At 36.7% G+C, this 27,218-nt stretch overlaps 1 protein-coding gene across 2 annotated transcripts in view; it reads left to right on the top strand.

Moving 5' to 3' along the window:
• The window catches only part of ITGA4 (integrin subunit alpha 4), a 98,429-nt gene that overhangs the window by 39,804 nt on the left and 31,407 nt on the right, over window positions 1–27,218 (top strand). Inside the window, exons 11-15 of one of the 2 annotated variants that reach the window (XM_027866002.1) lie at window positions 6,774–6,868; window positions 9,645–9,735; window positions 11,126–11,171; window positions 11,560–11,714; window positions 16,041–16,099. In XM_027866002.1, coding sequence (XP_027721803.1) covers window positions 6,774–6,868; window positions 9,645–9,735; window positions 11,126–11,171; window positions 11,560–11,714; window positions 16,041–16,099 — 446 coding nt within the window. Of the gene's footprint in view, window positions 1–6,773; window positions 6,869–9,644; window positions 9,736–11,125; window positions 11,172–11,559; window positions 11,715–15,944; window positions 16,100–27,218 lie in introns of both variants that reach the window. The other variant, XM_027866001.1, reaches the window with a different exon arrangement.

Below are 27,218 nucleotides of genomic sequence, written 5' to 3'. Positions count from 1 at the left end.
GAAGATGCTATTTTCCTTTAATTTTTCGCACCCTAATCCATGAGTTCTAGTCAGATTTGCTGTACTTTTATTGTACTACTTTTTATGGCTGCCTTCTGTAGTAGAATTGTTACAAAACTAATTACTTTGCTGTAAAAGGAAGTGAGAAAATCAACTGTATTTACTGTGTCCAAATGATTTAATTCTAATGACTAGCATAGTAAAAAGAGAGTCGTGCTTAGCAAAGTGAAATTAGACATTTTCTGAAGAGGACACCAGTTTGGCTAGTATCCAGTGTGTGAACACCTCATTATGAGTTAGAGAAGGGTAGAGACTGTATATTGTATAGTAGGCTTTTGTTAGCTAGTACCATGTAAATAGGAGCACGTGATGTTAAATTCCTGGTTTTGTTGATTTTTTTAAATTGTACTACTTCATACAGTACCCTCTGTCTTTACTTAGATATTTTAGATTTGGTCTTAAATGTAAATATTCATGGTCTGGCATATTTTTAACTTTTTAATTGGCATTTGAGAAATTTCAAATCATAGACATGTTAGGTCATTTTCCAAAGATACTATGGTTTTAGTTAGTCAAAAAATACTTATTCAGCATTTGCCCCATGGCAGGCACTGCACTAAACATTGAAGATACAAAGAAAGGCAAAAACATGGTCCCTGGCCTCAGGGAGTTCACATTCTAGATGGGGAAACAGCATGCTAACAACTCTGTCTCCAGAAGCCATATACAAAATAAATAGAAGGTAATCTTATAGGGAGAGTGGGGAGAACCAGGAACAGTGTCCTGCATAGTGAGATTTGAACTTTAATGAAATGACTTCACCAGAAAAATTAAGTTAGGAGGGCTTCATTATTGTACTTCATAAATTTTTCTTGGCATATTTATTGAGTGACCATTTTATAGAGTGATGACTGACCTAGATGACAAAGATTCAGCACATTTGTTCTCAAAAGAATACAGAAGCTAATGGAGGGAAGCAAACAGAAAATTCAAATAAAAAAAAGCTTTCAGTTATTGATCTGTAATTTTAATGTATATAATGCCCAAGTAAATTCAATGCAAAAGATATTTTAAATGCTTTTTATATAAGAGGCACTGTTAATGAAGATACAGATACAAAGATGAAACACATCCTGTCTTCCAGGAGCTTACATTTTTTCTGGGGAAATACAATATGCACACAGATAGTTAAATACAATGTAACTGGTGGTGCAATGGATAAACACCAGGAGTCAGGAAAACCTGAGTTCAAATCTGGTTTCAGACACTTACTAGCTATGTGACCCTGGGCAAGTCACTTAACTCTGTTTACCTCAGTTTCCTCATCTGTAAAATGAGCTGGAGAAGGAAATGGCAAACCACTCCAGTATTGTTGCCAAGAAAACCCCCAAAAAAGGGATCACAAAGAGTCAGACACAACTGAAAATGATTAAAGATGACAACAACAACTTAAAGAGGGAACTTTAAAAACAGAGAGAACCAAGAAAAGCTTTATGGAGAAGGTGGAATCAGAGCTGAGCCTTGAAGAAAGCCAGGAGTTCAGAAAGACAGAATATGGCAGTGAATTCTATACATAGAAGATGGCTCATTTAAAAACTAGACTATATGTGATGCAAGTTAGAAAGATAGATTGGAACCAGATTGTGAGAGTCATAACACCAGGATAAGAAGTTTATAGTTTTGTTTTGTTTTGTTTTGTTTTGAGATATTAGGAAGATACCAAAGGTTATTGAACAGGAAATTCACATGGTTAGACTTGGACTTTATAAAAGTTATCTTCCATCTGTGTAGAGGACAAATTAGAGAGGGGATAGACTGGGAGCAGGGAGACCAGTTAATAGGTTATTACAGTACTGAATGTGACAGCTGCTGGCACCCAGAATTAGGGCTGTGGTCAAGTGAGGAGAGAGAAGGGGACAGATATGAAAGAGGTGATAGTGGTAGAGATTACAAGATTTGGAAACTGATTAGATGGGATGCTTGGGAAGAGAGAAGAATTCAGTCTTATGAATCTGAATCGTTGTGAGGATGATGGGACCCTTAACAGAAAGAGAAAAGCTTAGAGGAGAGGTTTGAAATTAGAGGAAAAGATGATGAGCTCCATTTTGGAGAGATTGAGTTTCACATCTTCAGGTGGACATGTTTAGCAGGCTGTTGGTGTTAAGGGGCTGGAGTACAAGCGAGAAATTGTGGCCGAGTATATAGACTAAGAAATTATCTGTGAAGAGATAAACTGAACCCATGGGAACTAAAGAGGTCACCAAGGAAGAGAGTAAAGCTTTAAAAAAGAAAGGAAAAGAGTATCCAGGAAGAGATGGTGCTTCATAATGTCATCAGCCAAAAGAGAAGTTCAAAAGGTTAAAGACTGAGAAAAGACCATTGGATTTAGCATTAAGAGATTGTTGGTAAACTCCGAGAGCAACAGAAAGCTGGTATCAGAAGGCTGATGGTAAGAGGTTGAAAAGTTATGAGTAGTGAGAAGGCATTGAGAGTATATAGTTCTTTCTAGGAAATAGGTGGTGAAAGGGAGGCAAGGTGAAAGACAGTTTGAGAGGATGGCTGAATCAACTTAATGCTTTTTAAGGATGGGAAATCTGAGTGCATTTTTAGGTAGCAGCAAAGGAGTTAATACAAAGGGAAATATTGAAAATGAGAGAGACAGAGACAGAGAAAGACAGAGACAGACAGAGAGAGAGAGACAGAGACAGAGAATGATCTCAAAAGAGACATCAGGGTATGGGGTGTAAAAAAAGGGCCAACTCTACCTCAGAAATTAGAACAAAAGAGTAGAGGATGCTTGAAAATGTAAAGGAGTTTGAACTTTGGAGTCAGGGAGACAAGGGAACTGGTGACCTCAATTTTCTCAGTAAAGTAAGAGGTGAAATTATTAGCTTAGATCCAGGGTTAGAGTGTTACGAGGGACTTAAGAATTGAAGAAATGTTTCTTAACAGTCATTGTGGAGAGCATTATAGTCAAACAGAGAAGAATAAAAGATTTGTTCTGTAAGTGAGGGCTATTTGAGACTTGGTGGTGGGTGGTGGTGGGTGGTGGGGGTGGTGGGGATTTCAAGAGCTGTCATTTTATTGCTGTAACCTCTCTCCACAAGTGCAGAAATACAATTCATTTTTAACTTAAATTTTTAGAGAGTTGCTTGAGGAGTAGGAGAGGATAAGAGACTTTTTCATGGTCATATGGCATATACAAACATAAATCTATATATTTATCTACACACGTGTTCTCTGTCCATTTCTCTTTCTCTATTTGTATCTCTATCTCTTTATATATCTATATCATCTATAACTATGTCATGTCTCTGTGTCTCATCTATATCTATGTATCTATATCTAAGTCTTTATATATTCTATCTGCTATGCCACATTGCCTCTCATCTGAAGTTGGATTAGATGTTGGTTGGGCACATTCAATGCATATGGCCTTCCACATCTAATGGCCTTCATTAGGATGGGAGTTGGAACAGAGAAGGCAGATGGCAGGAAGAATGTATTATTGTGTCTTTTCAGGACATGAACAGGAATAGAGCAAAGGCAAGGGATTCCATGATAAAGTACAACATAGTTAAACTTGTCAAATATAGGGTCAAGACTATGAAGAGGAGAAAATGAGGCCAAACCAAGGATGATGGATTTGGAGATGTGATGACTTCCTAAAGGTCAGGATCTCAGGGGTTTCTAAGCCTGTTTTTTGTACAAGCCTTCTAATGCCTCTGCCTCACTGAGGCTCATGGTCTTTGGTGGTTCTGAATTCCTAGCAATTTCAAATGATGATATTTGATCAGGTTCCCAGGGGCTAGAATGTAAACTCACTCCGAGGTCTCAGGGCATAAGGCACAATGAGAAGATACAACTATATAGAGCTGGATTCACATTTTAGTTTCTGGAGATCCTGAGGACTTGGCAACACAGACTCTTTCAAGGGCCTCTGGCTTTCTGTGTTACTTTCTAGCAACAGACAAACAATTCCTTATATTTTGAGGTGCTGATTTACTTAGATTCCATAAGCTAATGTGACACATTTATCAGTAAAATCTAATACTTAATCCCAGGATTCCTAGAAAGTTAGGCTTTGTTCATATATCTGTCAGAGCTAAGAAGTGAATGACGCCTTCAGCAGGGAAGGGATAATTTGGAAAGTTGTTGATTAGAGGCTTATTTATTCTTTTTCTCTGAAGGCTCACCATTTATTTATTTTAAGTAAGATGTTTTGTCTTAATTGACGTCATTAGTGCCCATGAATAAATAAAACTATGCTTGAATTTCCATACACATAGCATTTCACAGCAGGGATCCAGGCTAAGTCAGCATTTAAATTGATTTACATCAGCATTCAAGCCATAGGCTCCTTACTTAAGCAAATGATTATCCTTCATACTTCAATATTTCAAGGATCTGTTATTTCATTGGTGAGGCTCTTCTCTGTACCTCCGCAGATTATCCCTTTGTAATTTAATAGTAAGTTTTGAAAGCTGAAATGTCAAACCTATCAAACTGATGATGAGCTTGGACATGCAGTCCATCACTGGGGACTCAAAGCATCTCCAATATGGTAAAGCCTATAAGAGCTTGTAATTTAATGTCATAATTTTCAAAAACCCAGGGTTATTCCTGTACTATAATGGCATTTTAAGTAGGAATATAATGCAGATAGCCTTTGTCTAAGCGGAGCCTTTAGTTGGTGCAGTTGCTAATTGTTTTCCTATCTCCTAGATAGGAGGTACTTGTTGGTCCTTACTTTCTATGTATGTATATGTTTATGTATTTATATTACTATTTATATACAGTATCTGGGGGTATCACCTTTCCTCTCCTACATATACTCAAAAAAAAAAACTATCTTAAGTTTGAGATACTCTGTGGGTCAGCATCTGTTCAAAAGCATAGCTATTGAGCCCCAACTGATGTTTTTGCCAGCCAGAAGACATTAATTTGAAGCAAAATTTGACATTTAGTCAAGTAGCGTAGCATGTAAATGACAACTAAAAAATTCCCCTATGAAAACATGGGGAATACTCTCACAGGTTGTAAAGCCACACCTATGGGAGGACCATATAAAGAAAATATATGTGAATGTAGAAAACACAGGAAGGGCACACACTAGAGGAGATTTGTGATCAGTGCATTCACAAGGCCAAGGCAACTGACTTTCAATGCAGGACTACTACTGCCAGGGTCTTCTGGCAAAGTTCAGTTACCTTTTGTTTGACATCATGTCTCTCTTCTCCACTGGATACATCATCTCTGCTAGGCATATCATCTTTGCATAACATCCAGTATCTACTGATCACACTGTTTCAAAACACTGCATTTATGCCAAATGTTGTGATAACTAAGCTTTTTTCTGCTGTGATCTATTAAGCTTCAGCTCTTCAGAGACATCTTTTCTTGGCTCCCATTTCTAAAGTGTAGTGATGTGAAAGCCACTCCCTGACAAGAAGAAACCAATTATTTGTTAATCTGTATTTGGGACCTCGAGTCACCACACACACCTCATTAAGGGGAACCAACACAAGCCAGCCAGAGCATCCCATGATAAAATTGTCTGTTCTTCTTCTTCTTCTTCTTCTTCTTCTTCTTCTTCTTCTTCTTCTTTCTTCTTCTTCTTCTTCTTCTTCTTCTTCTTCTTCTTTTTCTTTTGGATGGATGTGTTTGGTGTTGATTTGAAGTATGGTCACAAACAACTATCCACCTTGGCAGAAATTAATTGTAACTTCTGTTAAACCTCTTATGGATCTTGTGCTTCCAAATAGGTGACTATTTCCTGCTCTCCAAAAATAGTCCCTCAGGAACTTTGCAGATGCTAAGGCTATGAGATCTGCAATTCAAATGTCCTTACCTCTTAGTTTCAAAATGAAGTTGTGGAAGAACAAAAGCTAAGTGAAGAAGTCATTGTCCTCTTATCTTCCCAGATCATGTTTCAGCTATATCTACAAGGAAACCCTTGATTTTGCCTGTGCAAAACCTTGTTCTCTTCCTACATGCAGAAATTATTTTTGAATATTTTTAATATTTCACTGGCCTGTGATTTATTTCATTTGTGTGTGTCCTCCAACTAGTAAGAGGAGATCATCACCAATTATAGCTTATACTACTCTCTTTCATAATTCTCTAGTGGCTCAATTAGCCTTATAGATAAACACAAGCTTATTATCACTATTTTGGCCATTGGGTAATACATTTTTGAGTTATAGTAACCCATCTGGATATTTATATGGCAAAAAAATCTGTTTTCTATTATTTATGTTTTAACTACTTAAGTGATTCAAGAAATGTTATCTTTTAGGACAGGTTTTATAGATTTTTAAATCTTTCCTTTTTTTTTTTTAGGAAAGACAGCATGGCATAGTGGATAGACTTGGACTTGGAGTGAGGAAGACTGAGTTTCAAATCTTCCCTCAGATTCTTATTAGTCATGTGACTGGGCAAGTCAGCCTCTCTGAGCCTCAGTTTCCTTATCTATAAAATGGGGATAATATGGTGTGTAGCTCTTAGGGCATTTGCTAGGATCAAATGAGATAATTATGAAAAGCACTTTGTAAATCTTAATGGACTATGTGAATGAGAGCTATTTTTAAACTACATTGGCATTTGGTATGTGTTTGCCTGAGTGAGTGTTTATTCTTTTCAGTTTGAACTAAAATGTCATAAAGGTTAGTCATCAAAATTAGCATAACCAAAGGCTAGTACTTCACAAGTACATGGTTATTTTTGCTCCAGTTTTTCTGAATAATATTTATATTTTCTTACTGCTTTTGTAGACGTTGCTATTGGGGCTCCTCAAGAAGATGATTTACATGGAGCTATTTATATTTACAATGGCAGAATAGATGGGATATCACCATCCTTTTCACAAGTGAGTATTCTGTTTTTTCCAAAGACATTGGCAATAAAAGCTTTCTTTAAATGACTAATATTAATAGGCTTGTGAGAGGGAGAAAATGTGTGTGTGTGTGTGTGTGTGTGTGTGTGTGAGAGAGAGAGAGAGAGAGAGAGAGAGAGAGAGAGAGAGAGAGAAGAGAGGAGGGAAGGAGAAAGAGAAAGGAACAGGGAGACGAGAGGAAGGAGAGAGAGACAGAGAAAGGAAAGGAAGGGTGGGGAGAGAAGAGGAGGAGAGGAGAGAGAGAAAAGAGAGAAGAGAAAAAGAGAAGAGAGAGGTGGGAGAGAAGAGAGAGAGGACAGTGAGAAAGGAAGGTAGGGAGAGAGAGAGAGACAGAGAGAGAGACAGAAAGACAGAGACAGAGACAGAAAGACAAAGACAGAGAGAGAGAGAACTGGAGAATGAATTGCTTAATGAAAAGAGCTATGAAATTGAGTCAGAAAATCTGGGTTTCAGTCCTGTCTCTGGATTCATGAGCAAAGTCATTTTAGCTTTCCAGGCTTTATCTGTAAAATAAGAGATTATTGGATGAGATTACATTTAAGGCATCTTATAGCCCTAGCATTCTTATCTTGTGCTGACTTATTAGGTTCTGTCAATTTATAAAACTCATATAAAATGGCTATTTTATTGGAATATTATAGTAATTCAACATTTCTACAGACCATGAATCAATCAACAAGCATTTATTAAGTGCCTGCGATGTGCATGGCACTTTACTACTGTGGGTACTAGGGATATAAAAAAAAAAGTGAAACCATCCTTGCCATCAAGGAGCCTACATTTTATTGGATTTTGAATCACTTATAAAAGGGCTGAACTTGAGGACTTAGAGGGCCACATGTGGCCTGAAGGCCATAGGTTTCCTACCCCTGGAATCATAGCAATTTTAAAAATGGACTCTTCCACTTTGATTGTGGTTTCTCTTGAGGATTAAATAATTGTGGTTCCTCATAGAAAAAGCAGGACATATAAGTGGTACAGTGGTTAGAGTGCCAGCCCTGGATTCATGAGGACCTGAGGCCTTGAATACTTACTAGCTGTATGACTGTGGGCAAGTCACTTAACCCTGTTTGCTTCAGTTTCATCATCTGTAAAAATGATTTGGAGAATGAAATGGCAAGCCACTGCAGTAACTTTGCCAAGAAAACCCTAAACAGAGTCACAAAGAGTTGGACACAACTAATTGACTAAACAACACTAGAGAAAGTAGATCTTTGTGTGTAGATTGTGTTAAGAGAAAATACTTATAATGCATTTAGACAACTAAGGAGTAAGACAAATTAGTATTTGGAATACCGGATAGACAGCTGGCTTTCAAGTCAGGAAGACTTGGTTCAGGTCTTCCCTTTGTCACAAATTCTGTGTGAGCTTGGCTAAGTCACACAACTGTTTAGTGACCCAGGAAACTCTCTGAGACTAAAAGTTAAGAGGTGAACTGCTGCTGATCTATGATGGTGGAGAGATTTTCCTCACCTATGCTAATAAATTACAGGTTTGATTCAAAAATATAGTTTAGAAAATCAAATTAATCAAAGAAATGTCCATCTACTGACATTCACACATGATTTATTTATAAATTAAGAAATGATAACTACTCAGGTGACTGGACAAATATGCAGTAACCTTCAATAAGGTTTCATAATCCCTCATTTTATCTCCATGTTTTGTAATTGCTTTTTGAGAATGGATGAGGACATGAGTAAATGTCAGACTTTGAGAAAGGTGACTCACTCCAATTTGAAGAAGAAAGACTTACTCGAAGGATACTGGTATATAAGTGGCATTTGAGACTAAAGAGAATTTTTTGATGTATAGAATATTCAAGTGAGGTCTTAGGTTAAAGTGAATGATTTATTTCTCTGTGTTGTTGTTCAGTCGTATCAGTTGTGTTCCACTCTTCATGACCCTATTTGGGATTTTCTTGGTGGACATATTGGAGTGGTTTGCCATTTCGTTCTCCAGCTCATTTTACAGATGATAAAACTGAGGCAAACAGGATTAAGTGACTTGCCCAAGGTCACACAGCTAGTGTTTGAGGTGAGATTTGAACTCATGAAAGTGAGTCTTCCTGACTCCAGGCTTGGTACTCTATCCACCATGCCACCTAGCTGCCCATTACTATGTGTACATATGACCCAACAAAATGACCATTTTTAAAACTTGGCTAATAGTCCAGAGCTCATAAATCAGTATCTACAGATTGAAATAGGACATAAGGATTAATTTCTAGATATCATATTTAGCACAGATTGTTTTTGTTAGGATTTGTCAAAAACAAGCCAGCTAAATATGATGGTTTTTAGCCAAGTTTTAAGTAATAAAATAATAATAATAATAGCTCACATTTACATAGCACCTACTGTATGCCAGGCACTGTGCTAAGTGCTATACAAATAACTCATTTGATCAGAGTCCTTCTCATACTCCATAGCTGCGTTATTTTCAAGCTATGTTCAGCAGTCGGGAATAAGAAAGGGGCATGTGGGGATAGGGTGGGGTGGAACTGGCAAAAGGACATATGCTGAGAGTTCTGTACTCTGAAACCAACCCTTTTTACATTTTTGGAAGAAAGCAGTTTTTCTTTGAATGAATATTATGAATATTCATTCTTTGTCACAAGATAATGACCAAATTCCTAGATTTCATGTCTTGGAAAGAGGACATCTCAGAGCCAGAATTAATTCATTATTTCCTTACTGAAATGAGGCTTTCCAAAACATCTTCCCATGCAGTTCACCTGTTTTTACAGAGAATCCAAGGACTTCAGATCAGCCAATCCTTAAGCATGTTTGGACAATCAATATCTGGAGGCATTGATGCAGATCATAATGGATATGCAGGTGAATGAAAATATTTGTTTTATACAAGTAAATAAGACAGTTGGTAGAAGGTGTTTTGTCACAAAATGATACAAGACTCATCTGGAAAATCTTTAACCTAGTCAAGATTTTACCCACTTACAAAACTGGATTTCATTTAGACAATCGGCCAGGTACTTTCTCTAAAATAACTGAGCATTTCTGGAGGAAGCTTAGCTTTCTCCTCGACTTGATCATCTTCCCTGTCTCAGTGCTGTGGAAAGAGGATTGGTTCAAGATCAGGTGACCTGGAGTGACCTAGGTTTCTGATTCTCTCTGATTCTCTCTCTTAAACCTTTCCTCCTTTTAGGCAAATCACTTAACTTTAAACCTTACTTTCCTTATCCAAAAAAATCCAATCCTTATCCAGGAATAGCCTGGGAGTACAAATACACTGGATTCAAGTTGTCCCTTAGTCACATACTAGTTTTGTGAGCCCAAGTAAGTCACTTAATCCCTCAGTGTTTCCAGGCAACTCTGTAACACACAACAGTTGCCAATCTGATTAATAAATAAATACACAAGTTGTTTAAGATTTTTAAGGTCTCTTCCAGTTCTATATTCCAAGATACTTTGAATCCTGGTACTACATCTGCATGCAGTGGATAGAGCACTGGGCTTGGAATCAAGGAAAATTCATCTTTCTGAGTTCAAATCCAGCCTCAGACACTTACTAGTTGTGTGATTCTGGGCAAGTCACTTAATCCAGTTTGCCTCAGTTTCTTCATTTGTAAAATGAGCTGGAGAAGAAAATGGCAAACCACTCCAATATCTTTTACAAGAAAACCCCAGATGGGGTCATGAAGAGTCAGACATGCCTAAAATAACTCAATAACAACATCAACAACAATGACTATGTCTGTGACCTTAGGAAAGGCACCTGATTTCTCTGGGCCTTAGTTTCCTCATCTATTAAATGGTTAGATTATACTAGATGCTTTCTAAGGACTCTTCCAGCTTTAAATCTATAACCTGTGGTCCTTTGGATAGCCGGTTTTGAAAAAAGCTAAAAAGCAGATATTAAAAGAGATATTGCATCTTAATAAGAAGAGACTAGGAAGGAAGAAAAGAGAGAATTCCTGTATGGAAGCTTCTCTCCTCATGTTGGAATATCAATTCAGTTTTAACAAGCTCTTCTCTGTATTGCAAATATGTAGCATGGTAAGAATGTGGGTCATTCTAAATGAGCTGATTTAAGACAAACCTGATAGATGTATTCTGAGATGTTAGCATATCACATCTAATCAATTATTTGTTAGTGGTGTTTTGATACAGTGAAAAGGTGACTATGCTATACAGTATTTATGACTGAGAAGCAGTTCCTTTTGACTAATGGTGATCATCAATCTGTGTTGATTTTCCCCCCTTCCAGATGTAGCAGTTGGTGCCTTTTGGTCTGATTCTGCTGTGGTGTTGAGGTGAGGCTGATACATTTCAGTGCTTAAAGACAATTGAGCTTAATTGTAAATGATGAGAGAGTTTTCAAAATTAGCAGGGTGATTGTGACCTCATAGTGCTCTTTATGGTATTTTGAACTTTAGTCATTGACCTTAAAGCTTTTTCACTAGAATTCTCTGCTTAAATAAACATCTTCAAGTAGAATTAAAATATTTTAATGAATTTTTAAGTGAACTATTAACTTACATTCAATGAATGAAGCAGTTATTTGTACATGTATATGCAGACATTGATAAAATAACTGCTTGAAATTATGACTGCCTCATTTTTTAAGACATAGGCATTAGTGGATCTCCTTATTGATAAATTATTGTATAATTAAAATTGTTCACTTTATTTCCTTTGTAGGACAAGACCAGTAGTGATTGTTGAGGCTTCTTTAAAACATCCTCAATCAGTAAACCGAACCAAATTTGAATGTTTTGAAAATGGACAACCTTCTGTATGCATGGACCTGACCCTCTGCTTTTCATATAGAGGCCGAGAGGTCCCAGGCTATATTGGTAAGTCTACCTTTATGTAGTTAGTGCATGAATATATGCTTCTCAATGTACCACTTAAATATTTGCCAGTGTTGATCCTGATGTGTCAAAAATCCTTTGAGAGCAGATACTTAGTGACTGTATTATTCTTGATCTGGGTCTTCTTCCTCTACTTTCCCTATCCCTGTGAAGCAGATGGGTGATAAGGAAGAGGTAACCATATAGGTGACTTAGGTGGGGCCCAAAGAGAAGGTTTCTCTCACAAATATATTGTAGAACAACCAACTTTGAGGGTATCTGGGAAGTCTATTTATAATGGAAAGATGCCACCAAAACTCATTTCTGGTAGGCTGCCATATTTTGCCTCTAGTGGGCTATACTGACAAGATGGATTGATGGGAAGAAAGTGTTTTTATAGGGGCCAGCCAGTTTTTATCATTGAAGCTTAGATGGGATTTAAGTTCAGAACAAAACTCTAATTTAAATAAAGAACAGCCTGCTTCTTAATGATTTATTATGACAACAAACCAGCTTCTGGGAGTATGGCCAGTTACATTGTAAATAGCCAATTCTCAGTTATGTGTACTAGTAGTAGGAGAGCACTGATGTGAATAATCCAAAATGATGGATAATCCAAAAATCATTTATCTTTGACTTTGAAATGTATTATGAGTTTCATAGATAATATTCTAGTATTTATACATAAAATCTGATTATGTTCCTAATTACTTTATATATAGGCCAATATTAAAAGGAGTTTGAATTATTTGAGAAGACATGATAGGAGCAGTAATGTGTGTGTGTGTCTGCCTGTGGTCATACAAATAATTCACAAATTTTCTAGTTCACAGATGAGTAATTAAAAGTTGACAGTGAAATTCAAAGGTTACCATTCCAGCCCAAGGATCATCTTAAATTATAGGTTACATAGAGTACGTGAGAGCAGAAACACTAGAAATTATCCATTTCAGCCTCCGCATTTTAGAGTTGAGAAAACTGAGACCTAGAGGGCTTAAATGATTGATCAAAAACCACGCAGCAAGTTAGTGCAAAGCTAGAACCAGAAGCAGCCTACATTCACTGATGACTTAGTGACTACCTGCTATCATTATAGATACAGTTAATGGTAAATGAGATTGGTGATTAAATGATATAGTACTTGCAAAGTGCTTAGTATAGTGCCTGGCATGGAATAAGCACTATATAAATGCTTATTTTTTCCTTCCCTAACATATAGAAGGTCAAAACAACAACAACAAAACTTTAGTCAAAATTAAATTGTAATGGGAGTAAAATGAGGTAAGAATGATGCTTATATTTCTGACATATCCCCCAACTTCCATTGCATCAGATGCAATGCAAGTAGTTGTCTGGAAACATCCTGATTCAGTACTTCTTGCTATAGTTGTCCAACAGGAACATTGGTGAACTTCAGGAAGGGTTACAGGAAGGAAGGAAGGAAAAAGAGGGAGGGAGGGAGCAAGGAAGGAAGAAGGGAATCATTTGTTAATTCCCTGCTATGTGCCAAGCACTGTGCTAAGTGCTTCATAAATATTCTCTCATTTGATTTTCATAAGTAGGTGCTATTATTATACCCATTTTACAGTTGAGTAAACAGGCAAAGAGAAGACAGATTCCTTGTCAGGATGTAGTCAGAACTGCCATTTAGAGGGGGTAGGTGGTCCCAGAGTGAATGACATAGCAATACATAAAAGCCAGTTTATTGGATGTTAGATCCTGGTTGACTATATTTTATTTTTTCCCCTTTATGAGTTCTCTTTCTTTCCCCTGTACCTTTCTTTTACTATCAATAGAAAAGTGCTCCTAAATGCAGCCCAGAGATCTCAAACATGACTCCTGCATTGCTACAGGTACATCTTTTTCAATTGCCTGAGAAGGGCTCCAAGGGAGACAATGTATGACAATGCATATGAATAAACTAGCACTTTTTCTGTCTTACTGGAAGTGGCTTGTTTTCTTTCCTTCCCTCCCTCCTTGCTTGCTACCATTTTACATTTAATGAATTGGTTCAGACTTATTTACCTACAAAAGCTTCCACTGAACTAAGATTTGGAAATGTGTAGTTTGTGCCCGGAAGTGTTTGGCCTCTGCTATTGTAACAGTAAATGCTGGTTGTGCACCTCTTTTGCTACACATCAGTTCTTGGAAAAAGTGGATGAAATGATTAAGTTACTTCTAAAAGATAAACTAGCATTTTGGGAAATGTGTTGATTTTTTTAGATCCCCTTGAGAGAATGATAACTCAAGTGCATTAAATGGTACTGTAGTGAATTATAAGAGTTACTTCATCTCCTAAAGTGCCCAATTTCCACTCAAGAGGATGATTTATTTAGTTTGGAAAGGTAATGATAGATCACTTTTATAGTTTACAGTTTGAAAAACATGTTATTTCTGTAGGGCACATCTGGCCTAGTAAAAATTAATAGAATGTATTTTATTTATTTATTTATTTATTAATTCTTTTTGTTTGAATTTTAGCTGAAACTTTTTGGTACTAAAATACGATTTTTCTTAGAATAGTTGAACCCACTTTCATCAGCAAATGGGTATCTACTATGCTTTGCTTAAGATAATTTCTAATCAAAGTCATAATTTTTTTTGCATTTGGACTCTCTTATTTTTTAGATTAATTAATTTACTTATTTTTAGTTTTCGCCATTCACTTTTATAAGACTTTGAATTCTAAATCCCCCCATTTCTCTACCCTCTCCCAAAGACAGCATGCAATCTGATATAGACTATACATGTATAATCACATTAAAAGTATTTCCACATTAGTTATGTTGTGAAATAAGAATCAGAACAAAAGAAAAAACCTCGAGAAAGAAAAAAAAACAAAAAAGAGAATATTATGCTTCGATCTGCATTCAGACTCCATGGTTCTTTCTCTAGATGTGGATAGCATTATCCACTATGAGTTTTTGAAATTGTCTTAGATCATTGCATTACTGAAAAGAGTTAAGTCTATCCAAGTTGCTCATTGCACAATGTTGCCATTACTGTGTATAATGTTCTCCTGGTTCTGCTCACTTGATGCTCATGTAGGTCTTTCCAAGTTTTTCTGAAATCCACCTGCTCATCATTTCTTAAGGAAATTACATTCATTACATCCATTACATTCATATAACGTAACATGTTCAGCTATTCCCCAATTGGTGGACATACACCTTTAATTTCCAATTCTTGGCCACCACAAAAAGAGCTGCTATAAGCATTTTTGTACATGTGGGTCCTTTTCCCTTTTTTTATGATATCTTTGGGATACAGACCTAGTAGTGGGACTGCTGGATCAAAGGGGGGGCACAGTTTTATAGCCCTTTGGGCATAGTTCCAAATTGCTTTCCAGAATGCTTGGATCATTTCACAACTCTACCAACAATGCATTAGTGTTCCAATTTTCCCACATCTTCTCCAACATTTATCATTTTCCTGTTTTGTCATGTTAGCCAATCTGATAGGTGTGATGTGGTACCTCAGAGTTGCTTTAATTTGTACTTCTCCAATAAATAATGATGTAGAGCATTTTTTCATATGACTATAGATAGTTTTAATTTCTTCATCTGAAAACTGCCTGTTCATATCCTTTGGCCATTTATCAATTGGGGAATGACTTATGTTCTTATAAATTTGACTCAGTTCTCTATATATTTTAGAAATGAGCCATTTATCAGAGGCATTGGTTGTAAAAATTCATTCCCAGCTTTCTGCTTTCCTTCTAATCTTGGTTGCTTTGTCTGTACAAAAGCTTTTTGATTTAAAATGATCAAAATTATCTATTTTGCATTTCATAATGTTCTCTATCTCTTGTTTGGTCACACATTCTTCTGTTCTCTATAGATCTGACAGATAACCTATTCCTTGCTCTCCTAATTTGCTTATTGTATCACCCTTTAAATCTAAATCATGTACCCACTTTGACCTTATCTTGGTACACAGTGTAAGATGTTGTTCTATGCCTAGTTTCAAACAGTCATAATTTTTAGTGAAACAATATGTAAATCCCTCTTAACTTTTATGTAAATAATTTTGTGTGTGCATTTTAACATTTTTTTCTTAAACCTTTCAAATGTTTTCAAAAGTCCGTTCAATGAAGAACATAAAATATTTATATGACATCTAGTGCAACGTTAAACAGTATTATTGGCAACAATAATTAAGTATACAGATTCCTTAATGTTAGTTATTTTTGGAGAATTGATGCTCATGGCTATCCTTTCTTTGATATTGTAGTTTTGCTTTATAACGTGAGCCTGGATGTGGGCAGGAAGGCCGAGACCCCGTCAAGATTTTACTTTTCTTCTAATGGAACATCTGATGTTATTTCAGGAAGCATCAACGTATCCAATATTACAGAAAACTGCAAGAAGCATCAGGCGTTTATGCGGGTAATGTGACCTATTTTCTATTACTAATAAAATGTAAGTCCAGTTATACCTCATCAAAATAATGTCTGTTTTGTAGGATATAATCCAGTGAAATTGCTCTTCTCCTGTAGGCTACAAGAGTGAAACTGTATCATCTGCGTAATATAGTATGTTATGTACAGGAGATAACCCAAGCCTATTCATTAAAAATCCATCTTTCTGGCTGTTTTGTTTCATATGCTTTATTCAATGGAATAACACATGGTAAAGTGCTTCATAAATGGTTAAGACTACAAATGTCAGGTTCTATAACTCTAGTCTATGTGAATCAGGTTTACTGTATTACCCATCCATGTAAACATCATTACATGGGGTGTCAGTCCCTTAGAACTCTTCCTGTTTGTAATTTCACTTTTCTTTTTCGTAACCTTGCCTGGAGGTGTACAGAATCCTTGGCTCAGCTCAAGACTCAGAAATAGCCCAACTGAGCCATCCTTGTCAATTTTTGTATGTCTTTCCTTGGTCCTCTGATGAAGCTGTGGGCCAGCAGGGCTGTTTGGGGATTGTTCCTTTGACCTCATGCCAGAATTGTCAATGATATCAGTTGGGCCTCAAGCAGTTGTAGCTAGTGTTTTCCACTGCCATAGTGGAGTCTGTGATACTTTAAAAAAAATTAAGCCATTATCCCTAAACTACTAATCACATTTTTTTTTACATTAGTCAAATGTCAGAATAGAAAGTATCACCAGTGTTTTTTCCCATCAGAGAATGGTGTATCTGTTGTCACATTATGTCTTGTCACAAACACACACAGAAAAGTTAAACTGTCCCCAAAAGCCCCTTCTAGGATTTCAAACACTACCCTCATTTTAGGACTTAATTTTCTCTAAGATACTTATTCTAAACAAATGCAAACAAACACAAAGAATCCAATATACTATTAAATGCTAAGAGCAGTAATCTCCATGTTATTTCCCTTAATGGTTTTTATTCTAGTACTAGTGCAAAGCTATTGGACGGTAGAGGCAAGGATGCCTATGCCTATGCCTTTTTCAAAGGCATAGGATGACATTAACTTAACAATCACTTGTATGGTGGGGATTAAGTAGGTTCTATTTTTAATCCTTGATAGTCATAGTTTTTCAGAGCCTTAATCACTTTTAGTGACAAATATTGGAGTTTGGGGAAAAGAAACCTAAGGGAAAGGGTCATTTTGAGAGCACACTGGGTTGAATTAATGAACAAAAAGAACACTGAAAAAAACTTTTTCTCCATATTCTCCTACCTGTCATTCTACTGTTCAGATGAAGAAAGATTCTTGGAATTTGCGCAGGTACTTCGGAAAGTATCTGTAGTTGAGATAATAGGCAATCCACAGATACTCATCTGTCTTCACATATACACTTGTATCCCTAGCATACATTATGAGTTGATGGGTCTTATCCAGGAGGAAAGAGAAAATGGCAAGCTTCGGTGCCCACAGTATTTTACTGGGAACTCCCAAGCCCACATCTTTTATGGAATCTGCAAGATTAGCATCTCCTGAATTGCTTTCTCTTGTTTCCCAATTTAAACCAGGTGGAGTGGGTCTGTTACATTCTCTTATTTGAAACAGTGAATGTGTGTTTTGAGAATATCATTGGCCTTTTAAATTTTTCAAAATGTAATCAAAACAAATGAATTCTGTCTTCATTTTTCAGTTTAGAATTAAAGCTGCAATTTTCCTGCAGATACAAAACTTTCATCTCTATTGTAAGAGTTATATAAAGAAGATTAGATTTTTACCAATTTGTTAAGGCCTATAAAACATTTGGAATTAAAAGGTCATAGATAGTGAGTTGCTTTGAAATTAGTGGGATTAATAATTTTAAAGCTCCAGATGTTAGGGCTACTGGAATGTTTGTATGCTATAGATAAGTTTTTGACATAAGGAGAATTTCCCCCATGAGGTTGGAATGCTCATCAGTTAGTGTTGTCACATTCTTTGAAAGCACTTTGTCCCCCAGCACACTCCTTCATTGGATCCCAAAGGTTTCGTAGGACAGAGTCAATTGCATTTTAGGCTTCCCATTTTATGAAATCATTCCACGGCCCAGTTTAATTTTGGTAAATCAGAAGATTGCTTTGTTAATTGGTTATAGTATTTGGAACTGTTTGGATAACTCTGTATAATAGACAGCTACCTGAGAATTTTGATGAGTAAAATTTCATTGCAAATTCTGATGGAAGCACTAAACTATTCAAAATATTCACAAACATTTGGTGAGGCTGTTTTCTATACTACATGGAGAAATTCATTTTCCTTCTTCCCAGTAGAATTTCTGCTGAGGATATTGGGGATTTCTTTGGACCAGGTATGCTTATCAATTTACCCACTTGCTTCTCAATCAAATCAGTGGAGTGAGTACTTTTCATATTAATCACAAGAGCATGGCTTTTTTCTTATATAGGAACAGCTGTCTCTTCCCCCCTCCATTTCCTAGACAGAGGCACATGGACTCCTGAAAATAAGATTTAATTGGTCTGATCCTGTTAGTCTACAGATCTTTCAAATCTAGATTCTTCAGGGTTTACTAATTTCAATTGTATATACATACATACTCTTATTAAAAAATATATGTTAGAATACAGAAAATGTATATAAGGAAGAAAATCTTTGCCATTAGCTTCTCTCCCCTTTTTTTAGAACAAACTAGACTGATATACTTAATATATGTTTATATATTTCTCCTGAAATAGCAGCATAGGCTAATTTCATATCAGCATTATTTCTGCTGGTGTCAATGCCTATCCAATAAGAGGCCTTGTTCTGTAGCTAATTCTTTAGTTTATATGTCTTATATTCCCTTTTAGATTTTAAGTAGGTAACTAATTAATGTTTATTGTAAGAATGTTGTTTAAAGTACCTCTCAACTATAAGCCTAGAGCTACCAGATTAGTCAAATGAAAAAGACATCCTATGTGACATTGTTATCAGAATGTTTCTGCCTTCCATGGAATTTTCTAATTCTGGGAAGGTTAACTCAGGGATGAGACAAATGTTTAACAACCAGCTTTCCAGGGGGAATAAAAAGCATACATGAAACATTTTGAAGCTGCAATATTAACATTTTCTCCATCACTTTCTTAGGTCTAGAGTCTAGGGGTGGGGAACCCAGGGCCTCAAGGCCACATGTGGCCCTCTAGGTCCTCAAGTGCAGCCCTTTGACGGAATCCAAATTTCACAGAACAAATTAGTTTGGATTCTGTCAAAGAGTTGTACTTGAGGCCCTAGAGGGCCACATGTGGCCTCAAGGACTTGAGTTTCCCACCCCTGGACTCTAGACCCCCTGGTCTAGACAATTAACAAAACAACAAATCAAGCCCTGATTTATAGTGTTTGCCCATATCTGACACATAAATGCTCACACTGAAAATTTAACAATTTAGCAATTGACTTTCCCAAGCCAATTTCCCATCCAACTCATCCTTTTCCTTAACATAGTTAGCCCATAGTGATTGTTCTACTTTAAATTCATGTCGTCAATGTCTTTGCACCTCAGTGCAATTTTTCATTGCCAGTAAATGTTTGAAATTCTACTTGTGTTACTTAACTATCAAATGTGATTCCTCTAATATAAATGTGTAGTTTTAAAATTATTCATATTACAAATTATTATAAACATGGAGTATCTCACTAATAATAATGGTCTACCACACAATAGTACAAATGGGCATATTTGTAACTATATTTTTGAGAATTTCACTATTAAAACCATGAACATATTTTATTGAAATGCCTTTGGAAAAAATCTTGAGGTCTATCCACCTCAGTTAACACCAGATACACTTATTAGCTAGACCTTTCCTTAGGCATTTATCATATATTGTTGTGTAATGTTGATAATATTTCCATGCATTTATCTTTCTTTCCTAACTAAATGGTAAGTTCATTAAAGGCAGAGACTATTCCCTGTACTTTATTGTATCCCTTATGTGATCTAGCACACTGCCTTGCATACTCTAAGTAGTCCATGAATGACTGTTGATTGATTAAATAGCCTTTTAACTTTAAGTGATAATGGATAATATTTAGTTTCTATGAAAGTGCTCAAATTGAAGTATATCTGTTATTTTTCATTTTTGTTTTTATTGAAAAGTGTGGAGTGCTATATTGCATATTATATAGAGAGCGATTGCTAGACTTGCAGTCAGGAAGAGCTGGATTCATGCCCCACTCCTGACATTAATTGCAATCACTTAACTTTCTATGGCTTAATAAAGGGGATGGAGTAGGGGGAAAAGGACAAGATCTTGAATGAAAGGATCTGAGTTCATATGTCTTCTACACTACTTACCTGGGTATATGGGATGTTCATGAGGACTAGCCCCTCTGGTGGGGGCGGGGCTTGCTGAGCCCTTTTCAGGGCCATTCATCCACCTTTGGTGGCGCTCAACTCTCACCTGTGGTTCCAAGAAGTTGTAGCATGCACAGTGGCCACATTGTCCTAACAGATGGGCTTAAGCAGGTTGTGGGTAACTGACAGGCTTTAAATCTGTTGGTGAGTTAGGGGTGATGTTTACCCCAAACAAGTGAAGACTTACCCTGCTGGAATGGGTGGATGGGAACAATCTGTTGCAAGAAACGTGAAGATAGCTAAAGCAGATGATGTAGAGCATTTAGAACTTGGTCAAACATTGAAGACACAAAGCTCATCTGCTACATGCCTGGCCCTCACCAGTCATCTTCACTTTTGTCCTGCCACTGGACTTTGATGACGCTGGAAGAGAGACTGAGGCTGATGACTTTGTGCAACTCTGCCTCACTTTAATCCAATTCACTGGCAAGTCAAGACATCACTCCATGGTATCATTGGTCCTCTTTGAAAACAAAGGACAAATAACAATGCTATTTACTGCATGTGTGACCTTAGTGAAGTCCTTTACCCTCTAACCTTACTTTCCTTATCTGCGAAATAAGATGGCTTTACTAGATGACATTTGGGAGTTCCTTTCTAGCTCTGATTATAGGATCTTATTAAATTAATACAACAAGCTTTTATTAAGTGCTTATTGTATACAAGACAATGGGAATCCAAATAGTTATGGAACCATCCCTGCCCTCAACAGGCTTACATTCTCCTGATGGAAGCCACATCTAAATAAATACAAAATAATTCCTCAAGATGGAGATCAGTAACACTTGCAGAGGTCAGAAAGGGCCTCAGATAGAGAATGTGGAGCTTGAACTGAGCCTTGAGATATGAGCTAGGGATTCCAAGTGATTGGTTGAGGAGGGAGGACATTCTAGCATAGGAATGAGCAAAGACAGAGATAGGAGATGGAAAGTTCCTAAATGGAGAACAGTTTGAAGGACAATATGCCTGGAAAGCGTAGTGAAAGATAATATGAAATCAGTCTAGAGAGTTTCATCCAGATTGTGAAGGATTTTAAATGCTAAACATAATAGTGTATATTTTATTCTAGAGGCCAAAGACTCTTTTTGAGGGTGGGGTGGGATGATATGGTCAGGTCTATGCTATAGGATCCTATGATCTAATAATAGTATTGACATATTGTTTTAAAATTAATAGAGTCCTTGACATACATTATCTCTTTCAAATCTCACAGCAATCATGTGAGGGTATTATTAGTCTCATTTTATGAAGGTGAAAAAACTGAGGCTGAAAGAATTTAAATGTTTTGCCTTCAATCATGCAGCCAATCAGAGATGGAATATGAGCCCAGGTCTTTCTTACTAAATTATACCATATGGCCTTTCTAAGCCATCAGTTAAGGGACTTCCTCTATTCCCTCCAGTGTTCACATATTTGTATGTAAGGTGTTTTGGATGGCCCTACCTTTCAAAATCATCACTCCAAAATTCAGAAAGGCTGCATGTGTCTCAAGCACCTTCTAATGTGCTCATTGGTGTATTTACTTGTAATCTAAGTTAAAAACAACTTGACTTCATGATATTAATAGTTGAGGCAGTTGTAGCTGGTTAATATCACTTGGCAAACCAGCCACTTATTTTCCAATCTTCTGAATATGAACAGATCCACTTTTACTTAACACCTCCCTCATCTGGCTCTGAGAGGCATGACTTTACTTTAGGCATTTTCTCTACTCTGCCTCTCCAGGTAACTATGTTAAGGATAAGGACGAGTTGGATGGGGTTCTTATTGGCTTGCGAAAACCAATTGTTAAATTTTCAGTGTAAGCATTTATGCATCAGATATGGGCAAACCCTATAAATCAGGGCTTGATTTGTTGTTTTGCTAATTGTCTAGACCAGGAGGTCTAGAGTCCAGGGGTAGGGAACCCGAGTTCTTGAGGCCACATGTGGAAGTCATATTGCGTCTGAGGGAAAGGCCTTCACCACTGAAATCTGTTGACTTGTGACTTAGACATTGGCCAGTCACGTTAATGTTAATGGTCAGGATTCTTGTGGCTTAATCCTTCCTTCTCTGTTTTTGGTGAACGTATAAAAAATTATTAATAAATCCAAATTTTTTGAGATTCTCCTTTAGCTCAAGCTTACAGCTAAGAAAAACCTTAGCACTAACCAATTATTCATATATACACACACGTATGTATGTATATATGTAAATATACACAGTTATATAGTTATATATGTATACATAAATACACACATGTACACATGTATATGCAGATAATGTGGATTGCACAGATATATACACATATACACAAATACATCTGTATATAGGCATGGGTATATACACATATGCATGTGTATATGTATATGCATGTATGTACATGTGCATGTATGTGTAACACAAGCAATTCACTACTTCCTTTTTTTCTGTCTCCCCTTTACCAAAATGAATTATATAACCAAAAAGAAGATTGATCAGATTTTTTCCTTAATAGTATTCTTCCAATTCATGTAAAGATAGTTTTCAACATTCATTTTTGTAAAATTTTGACTTCTAAATTTTTCTCCCTCCCTTCCTTCTATCCTCCCCAAAATAGCAAGTGATCTGATATAGGTTATACATGTACAGTCATGTTAAACATATTTCCACATTAGTCATGTTGTAAAAGAAGAATCAGAACAAATGAGAAAAACCATGAGAAAGAAAAAAAAGTGACAAGTGTGCATTCAGACTCCATAGTTCTTTTTCTGGATGTAGTTAGTATTTTCCATCACAAGTCTCGGAATTGTCTAGATCAATATATTGCTGAGAAGAGCCAAGTCTGTCATAGTTAATCATCCCACAATGTTGTTGTTGCTGTGTACAGTGTTCTCCTGGTTCCGCTCACTTCACTCAGCATCAGTTCACATAAGTCTTTTGATCAGATTTTTTTCCTAGAGTTATCTGGCTTTAAATTACTAATTAAATCAGAAATTATGAACAGATTTAAAGAACTGAAAAACTTGGGTGTAACCATCCGCCATCCTAGACAGAGGAAGAGAGTAGATAGGGGAACTAAAAGCCTTCATTATCTTTCTCCTCACAGTCCACTCCTACCTCACTTCTAACGAGGGTCTTGGATGGGCCAATGGGGGCCAAGCCACTTCAGCTGCCTGTATCCAGTCTCCCAGTGCAGCTTCCATTCCCTTTTGTTGACTCAGCTCTGAGGCCTTCACTGAGCATCTTCTCTTCCCCCCTTGCCCTGCCCCCCCAAAACAACCAGCTCAAACTCTGCTGGTACTACCTTAACTGTGCTTGACTCCAAGCTTACAGGAATCTCAAGGCCCTCCCAGGATGTGAAGAAACAATGTGGACTCAACTTCCAGAAGCTCCCACAGCTATTCCTCCCTTTACAAACAGAGATGTCTTCAAAAACCTGCTATTCTATGTGCACCTTCTTAGAGTGAGCTGGCAATGTCTACTAATTGGCTTTCTACTCTGCTTTGTGATATATTGAAATCATGAAAGGGAGCATGGTGTAGTGGAAAGAGAACTGGTTTAAGAATCAGAAAGCTGTCAGTTTGAATTCTACTTCCAACACATTCTATTTGTATAACCTTGGGAAGTCACTTCACTTCTGAGACTATGAATTAAATTAAATTAAAAACTATGAAAAAGACTATGAATTAAATTAAATTAAAAAAAAATAAGGCCAAACTGCCCTAGCAAAAGGGAACTCCCTACACACATGAATGACAAGTTTGATTAAAGAAAAATTTGGGTGCCAGACTAGGTGGCACAGTGGATAAAGTGCTGGCCTGGAGTCAGAAAGATTCATTTTCATAAGTTCAGATCTGGCCTTAGACATTTACTAGCTGTTTGACCTTGCCAAGTCACTTAACCAGTTTACCCCAGTTTCCTTATCTGTAAAATGAGCTGGAGAAGAAAATGACAAACTACTTCATTATCTTTGCCAAGAAAATCCATCTCGGTCATTGATGTCTAATACAGCTGAAAATGACTGAACAACAACAATAATTCTTAACAATCCAATGGTATCATGAAATGATAGTCACTTACTAAAAGTGCTTGTTGAAGTGGACAAATACATCATAGTGAAGTGGGAAAGGGGTTCCAAAGTTGGACGTCAATAAAATCCAAGTTTGAATCTTGCCTCTTGACACTTACTAGTTGTATTGTCACAGACTCTGTGTGTGTGTGTTAGTTTCCCTATCTTTAAAATGGGGAAACTAACTTTACCTCATATGGTCACTGTGAGGAGCAAATAAAATAAAGCCCATAAAACACATTGGAAAACCTTAAAGTGCTATTATAAGTTCAGTTCTACATCACTAAAAGAATGCATAGGAATTCAGATACCAGACCCATAGTCAACTGCCCCTTACACCCATCCTGTAACTTACCATTTGACTAAATTAGGAGAATACTTGTCTACAACCAAACTCTCAGGATTCCCTGCAAATGCAAACTTCCATGTAAACTAAACAGAAAGATAATGCAAAGACAATAGGACTTAGTCTTTTTTTTTTTATTTTGAACCATGTGTCAATTGCCATGGTTGTAGTGTGCATCATCTTAGGTAATTGTCCATAAGAAATGTAGGGTAGCATTTTCATTACTTTTAATACAGATATCACCCCAGCAACTCGATTTTTTTTTCCTCCAAAATCTTAATTAGTAATCTGAAGACATGTTTTGGTACTGAAGCTTCATTCCTTACATAGAACTGTTAAAGTTAAGTAAGTGTGACTGTCTGTCGAGTAAAGTCCCTGCAAGAGTGCATGTGCATTTTTTCTATATTGTGAGAAAAGAATAATTAATAGCTAATTAGGATAATAGAAGTAATATACAGCAGATGCAGAGAAGACCTTGTGGAAAATTAGTATGAATTAGATCACATGCGATTTGGTCAAAGCAAGCTAGTTGAAAAGAATTAAAGCAATGGACACTTGGAGGGACAATCAGTGGCTGTCTATCTCCCACACCTGGGGAATAATTTAATCAATTTTGCTATTGTAAAATTCAGTGCTTCAAGCTGTTCCATTTTCACAAGTAGATACCTTGGCATTTGGACCTTGATTTGTAGCATTCTTGTATAGTCAAGGTTTCATGTTGTAGTTATCACTTGCTGAGTGGCTTTACAAAATCATATATACATATATATATATATATATATGTGTGTATATACATGCATACACACACACACACACACACACATATATATATATATACACATAAATATAATATGGGAAAGTAAAAACAAAAAACCCTTACCTCTTAGTTCTTTGATTCATACTAGACATCTCCCAAATACTAAATTAGCTCAAAATAAACATGAGATGCACAAATTTAGAGAATCCACCCCAAGTGTTCACATGGACTATTTGTGTCCAACCTGTGGTAGAACGTTCTGAGTTTGTATTGGTCTGATCAGCCACAGTCAGATATATTGTAACTTGACTCTAAGATGGTAATGTCATTTTAGTCCTCTTAAAGAACCAAGGACCACAACCAATCAAGCAACCAATTAATAGAGTGAGTCATATATTATGCTTCCATTCTCACCTGGCTTTCAATCAGAACTCACGGCAGGGCTATCTTGGTTTTCCTGTCTCTCCTCCCCACCCATCCCCTTCCTCTTTATAAACTATATAAGAGAGACAATGTGGCCTAGTAGATAGAAAACTGGCCTCAGAGCCAACAGACCTGGGATCAAGTCCTGCCCAGGTCCATATTAGCTCTGAGACTTTGGGCAAGCCTCTTAACCTCTCTGTGTTCTCTACAGCTGTTTAAGATTCTAAGAAGGAGAGAAGGTGCCAACCTGCATGAATGGGTGGGGATAGTTCTCTATATGTAAAAAAATCACAGGTCTATTCCTCTCCCTAGCCATATAAACTGTAAAGCAGAGGTTTTTGTTTTTAAGAAATCTGACTTCTCTACCTTTTTTGGTGACTAGTAAAAGTTGTAATGAACGTATGTTCACTTTACTACATAAAGTAAGGCAAGAGGAAGAAAACTTTAACATAATATAAAATTGGAAAAATAGATTCCGTGCGATAATTTTGCTGATCTGCAAGCTGCATGATTGGCAGTGTGAGACAGGGGTTTAGAGAAAATCAGACTTGGAGTCAGAATGACTTGGATTCAAGAGCTATCCCTGACACATACTGGATGTGGGACTTTGAGCAAGTCAACTCTGTAAGCCTATAAATTACACATGGAGATGAATTGCCAATTTGCATCTGTGGAGGAAGTTTCCATATCAGAAGTACAGTTCTCTGCTGATTAAAACATAGATCTAGATCCCTGCAGCTCCCAACACAAGGCAATGTGCCAAGGTCTGGGGAAATAAAGACAAAAAATCAGTCCCTTTCCTCAAGGAGCTCACATTCTGGTGAAAGTAATTCTGAGCAGTCATACTTTCTGTATTTCCTTTCTGATAAGAACATTCCCTAACGTCATCTCTAGTTATTCTATAATAATTATTTCCAGTTATTTTATTTGGTAAATATCTTGTGCATACATAGTTGTTTTTATCTTGTCACCCCCATTAGAATGTGTGTTCCTTGTGAGCAGGGACTATAATTTGCCTTTCTTTGAATCCTCAATGCTTAGTATAGTGCCTGGCACATAGTAGGCACTTATTAAATTCTTGTTGACTCACTAACATTAGGACAGATTCTAATCTAATTGTTTTAGATAGATAGATAGATAGATAGATAGATAGATAGATAGATAGATAGATAGATAGATAGATAGAT

This window comes from Vombatus ursinus, unplaced genomic scaffold (genome assembly GCF_900497805.2).
Source record: "Vombatus ursinus unplaced genomic scaffold, bare-nosed wombat genome assembly UNPS02014779.1, whole genome shotgun sequence".
Classification (NCBI taxonomy): Eukaryota; Metazoa; Chordata; class Mammalia; order Diprotodontia; family Vombatidae; genus Vombatus; species Vombatus ursinus.
Note: the sequence above shows the minus strand (reverse complement) of the source record. Positions and strands in the feature narration are given on the sequence as shown.